This window comes from Antedon bifida, chromosome 7 (genome assembly GCF_963402885.1).
Source record: "Antedon bifida chromosome 7, ecAntBifi1.1, whole genome shotgun sequence".
Classification (NCBI taxonomy): Eukaryota; Metazoa; Echinodermata; class Crinoidea; order Comatulida; family Antedonidae; genus Antedon; species Antedon bifida.
Genome location: NC_136232.1, coordinates 22047229 through 22052738, shown reverse-complemented (window position 1 = coordinate 22052738; position 5510 = coordinate 22047229). Strand labels below are relative to the sequence as shown.

Sequence of the window (5510 nt, the reverse complement as noted above, 5' to 3'; positions counted from 1 at the left end):
AACAGTGTTTGACAATTTTAACTTAACGTTCTGTATAATATTTGAAATGGATTACAATAAATTTAAACCATTATTATAAAATATATAATACATTTAAATGCTAAAGCGGGTGCTAAAGATTACATGAATACGATAGATAAACATTTTAAATAAGCAAAAACAAGACCAAGTGTAGAGTTTGCACAATAAACAATTAAATTGATTGTAATATATATTTATACTTGGTAACCTCTTCAGTCAAAGACTGGTCTCCCAGAGGGCCCAGTTGGTGATCAGTGGATGTGATGTACTAGTACACCGGGGTAACCCCCTACTCGTCTCGAAAGATGTACTAGGTTCTTTAAAGTGCACACAAGCTAGGTGTGTACACTGGACCTACGGTTTATAGTCCTTATCCGAGAAGACTCGTTCTACCACCAGAACCATGGAGTGAGTGTGCCTCGAACCCGTGCCGATATTATGGCTACGTAATTACAGTTCCTCTGTCTTAACCGCTCGGCCACAAATCACAATGTATTAAGTGGAATCTGTACAACTGCCGGTTGACGCACTTTGCACTTAAACATATATACAATTGTGTAAAGATAAGGATTGACTGAGGAATTGATGGGGATGATGAATGTCGCCGCCCAAACATATATGTCATCAGGAATCGTCATCCAACCCATCTCAGAACCAATTGCCATTACTATAATCGGACCCCAGCAACAGAAATCTGTGAAAACTATTAAGCCTAATTTCCTCGCCATTTTTAACTGTTCCTTCCTCATCTGTCGTCTATTGACAGTGGCCCCCGATCTCTTTACCGATAAGAAGATTACGAGGTAGCTCACTGTTATTACAATGAATCCGATTCCGTTAAATACAACAAACATGGCGACTGCATACTCCCAGCCATGCCAATGACTTTTTGTCAGAGGCAGTGCGAGGCACACACTCTCTTTGCCATAGTAATTATCCCCAAAATATGAAATATCTGTTATTGGAAGAAAACTCAGCACAATCCAGAATAGCCATGCGAAGCCGATAATGATTCTACATTTTGTACGATTGAGGCGTTTCGTACTAAATGGATTAACAATGTTAATAGCTCTATCCACACTCAGCAGCATCAGTGTAAACACTGAGCACTGCCCAGAGAGTGTAGAAATAGCCCCTGCAAAGCTGCAAAGGAAACTGCTCTTCCAATCCCTTGCAACTTTGGCATACCGTCCACGATAGTGTACATCCGCACTCGCAATGATGATCAAGTAGACTGCCATTAGCAAGTCGGACACGGCAAGATTAGTAATGAGTGTGGTCTGGACCTTATTTACATTGTTACCTGAATCATTATCCTTTTTCAACTTTCGTGATATGATGACAATCAAATTTCCAATGACTGATGACACCCCAATGACCATCATCAATACACGGAGAACTTCGCTTTTTAGCAAGTCTTCACATGAAGCAAATGCATCAACGGGTTCGCAGTCATCAATGTCACCAACAAGGCAACAGAGACGAGAGAAATCCGATTTCCTATGAGAGTAAAGTAAACTTGGCAAATGAATTTGAATAGTTATTTTTTTCGGATGCCCAAATTGTTACTCTTCGATCCCAAAAATAATGAGTAAAAGTTTGGAATAGTCGAAGATTGTAAAGGTTCATTTATGTGATACTTTCGGATAATTAATAATGAATAATAAGATACTATCTGTTTATAATTATAGCATAATAACACAGAGAATATAAACATGCCATAGATTGTAACATACAGGAATTAACTATTAATTTTAATATATCTATTTAAATTGAACATAATTAAAACATTTACCATATTCAAATTATCAAATGTAACTTACTTACTGTAACTAAAACACCGACATGTTCAATAAAATTACTTACTGTACATAATAGCAATGGGAATAAAACAGTAGCTGCATAAGTTTGTATGAGTATCTCTCATACTTCTATCATACTTACAATTCTTTTAAATTGTTCAGTTCTTCAAAAGTTCTATCTCTGTAATTCTGTAAGTTGTTCCCTTGTAACCATCTATAGGATAACATATTAGAAATAAATTAAGAATAGGCTAATACATTTTGAAAATAGTAAAGTTTTAAAACTAAGGTTTATGTATGCTTTTCTTGTAGAAAATACATGAACTATGTATATTTTAACTGTTATGAATCCTCTTTATCTTTATGTTTGAATGTCGTCTGTATATTTTTGTATTGTTTTTAAGAGGGCCTCTTCAAGTCAGCTGTACTGCTGTAGTACTGTTAGCGCTACCCTAAAACAAATTTGAATGAATAAATAAATATATTAATATTTTATTTATCTGTACATAACACTATTCTAAATTCAAGACCCCTGATGAAAACCAAATACACTTTATTTGTATACTTGTTTGCAAAGTTATCCATTCAAATTTTTATATATGTTTTATATATTTTTGTACTATATTGTGAAAAGCACCCAAAACATTTTCGTATGTGGACGAAATAAAGTTGAATTGAATTGAATTAAAATTCAGTGGTTGAATACATCCTTTGTGTTCAAAGTTTCTATTATTATTGTATGTTTTTTTCGGTACTGTAGGTCTATAGCATGGATACATATAACTATTCAAATACAGTGAGCTTCTTTACATTTTGCCATTGAATCCTACAGCATTAACTTTATTTTTTATTTTTTACAGCAATAACTAACTCTCTCTTGACAAGTGTGTTATAAAATCATGTTAACTTACAAATATGAAAGTGAAGAAGCAAAAGAAGAAAATGCACCTGGTTCTATGGTAGTTATAGCGTTGCTTTCTAAATACCTGTTATAAGATAACCAATATGTACTATTATATATCTTTTTCACATTACATTAAGTACAGTACAGATACAAGTATTAGTATTATTGTATTGCACATTGCATAATATTCAATACTCTCATATACATTTCCTTATCTCTTCTGGGTACTTCTTTTAATAAGGGGACAAAAAATTCACTTTTTTATTGAATCTCATCAAATAATTGTTTGTTAATATTGTTTGTTAATCTTAATATTCAATTGATTTTTTACAACAATTGATAACACAGTGATTAGTAGACTGGTTATAATACAACAAATATAAATTAGACTGGATCATATAGAAAGTAGTTCTGTTTCTGGGATGTACGTTTATGAGTTCTGAGGAATCGGACATTTTAGATGTCAAAGGTCAAATTTATTTTGACACGAGTTGCCATACCACCTTTTAAGCTTCTAACTCAATTTGAAGTATTTTTGGTCTACTATAATAGAATATTCAAGCTATTTGATATGTGAAATTTACTTTTATAGCAAATTCTAATTATTTGTTATATTATCATCCTAACGTTTTATTATCATTTATTATCTACATAGCAAATGCTGATGGCCTGGGTATACTTTAATTAGGCTAAAATATATGTTTTATTATGTTATTCTCGTGAACACAATATTTATAGGAAATCATAACTATTTGTTATAATCTTTATGTATTTAATAATACAATTATTTAATTTACATAAATAATGACCAATAAACAATTATTTATATATTTAAACAATGAATAATTTCATGAAAATTGTTAATATGTGATTTTTTTTTAAATACTGTGTTTGTTGATCAAATTATGAATGATACACTGCATATTATGAATTATTTCATTTGTTGTAAATTAAAACAAATAAATTAATATCAGCAAAATACTTCCAGCCATGTCAGTGCTGTCAATCTATTAAATACATTGGCTGGCAATGTACTTATCCGGTTATTACTCAAACTCCTTCAAAGTAAAAGAAAGCCTACTTTATGATGTTTTTAATAGGATAAGGACATTATCTACATAGTAAATGCTGATGAGTATTCTTTAATTAGGCAAAAAGTAACTGTTGAAATAATAATGTGTTATTCTCATTATCACAAATTCTATAGAAAATTCTAAATATTTATTATCATCTTAATGTATTTATCATTTTTATGTATTTAATTAAATCTCTTTAAATAATGATCAATGAACAATTATTGATAATCTTAAAAAAATGAATAATTTATTAATAATGGTTAAATAATTTTACTGCATAATATTCAGTATTATAAATTATTTTATTATTTATTTAAAAACAAATTAAACGAAGGAATTAATATGAGCAAAATACTTACAGCCATGTCAGTGCTGTCAATCTATCAAATACATTGGCTGGTAATGTACTTATTCGGTTACCGTGCAACTCCCTTCAAAGTAAAAACAATGTACAGTAACAATTACACTATTTAAGCTGTTTGATATGTCAACTTTTGTTTTCGATATACATTTTTGAATTATTTGTATAGTCTTTCAGTCAATGATAGGGACATTATCTACATAGTAAATGCTGATGAGTATTCTTGAATTTGGCAAAAAGTAACAGTTAAAATAATAATGTGTTATTCTCATTATCACAAATTCTATAGAAAATTCTAAATATTTATTATCATCTTAATGTATTTATCATTTTTATATATTTAATTAAATCTCTTTAAATAATGATCAATGAACAATTATTGATAATCTTTAAAAAATGAATAATATATTAATAATGGTTAAATAATGTTACTGCATAATATTCAGTATTATAAATTATTTTATTATTTATTTGAAAACAAATTAAACGAAGGAATTAATATGAGTCAAATACTTACAGCCCTGTCAGTGCTGTCAATCTATCAAATACATTGGCTGGCAATGTTCTTATTTGGTTACTGCTCAAATCCCTTAAAAGTAAAAACAATGTACAGTACAATTACAATATTCAAGCTGTTTGATATGTCAACTTTTATTTTTCTTATACATTTTGAATTATTTTGTATAGTCTTTCAGTCAATGATAGGGACATTATCTACATAGTAAATGCTGATGAGTATTCTTTAATTAGGCAAAAATTAACTGTTAAAATGATAATGTGTTATTCTCATTATCACAAATTCTACAGAAAATTCTAAATATTTATTATCATCTTAATGTATTTATTATTTTTATGTATTTAATCAAATCTGTTTAAATAATAATAATAATTATAATAATAATAATAATAATAATAATGTTACTACTAATATGAATTATTTTAATATTTATTTAAAAACAAATTAAACGAAGGAATAAATATGAGTCAAAATACTTACAGCATTGTCAGTGCTGTCAATCTATCAAATACATTGGCTGGCAATGTACGTATTTTGTTATAGCTCAAACCCCTTCAAAGTAAAACAATGTACAGTACAATTACAATTTTCAAGCTGTTTGATATGTCAACTTTTATTTTTCTTATACATTTTGAATTATTTTGTATAGTCTTTCAGTCAATGATAGGGACATTATCTACATAGTAAATGCTGATGAGTATTCTTTAATTAGGCAAAAATTAACTGTTAAAATAATAATGTGTTATTCTCATTATCACAAATTCTACAGAAAATTCTAAATATTTATTATCATCTTAATGTATTTATTATTTTTATGTATTTAATCAAA

General features: G+C 28.9%; 1 protein-coding gene across 1 annotated transcript; it reads right to left on the bottom strand.

Annotated features, from left to right (window-relative positions):
* Positions 1-452: 452 nt before the first annotated feature.
* LOC144848275 (G-protein coupled receptor GRL101-like) lies at positions 453-5166 on the bottom strand. The gene is made up of 6 exons (XM_078704987.1): positions 5162-5166; positions 4682-4753; positions 4163-4234; positions 2735-2809; positions 1966-2037; positions 453-1521 (listed from the first exon to the last, which is right to left on the bottom strand). Exons 1-6 carry the CDS (start codon positions 5164-5166, stop codon positions 507-509), a joined length of 1311 nt encoding a protein of 436 aa, XP_078561113.1. The 3' UTR covers positions 453-506.
* Between the last annotated feature and the right edge of the window lie 344 nt (positions 5167-5510).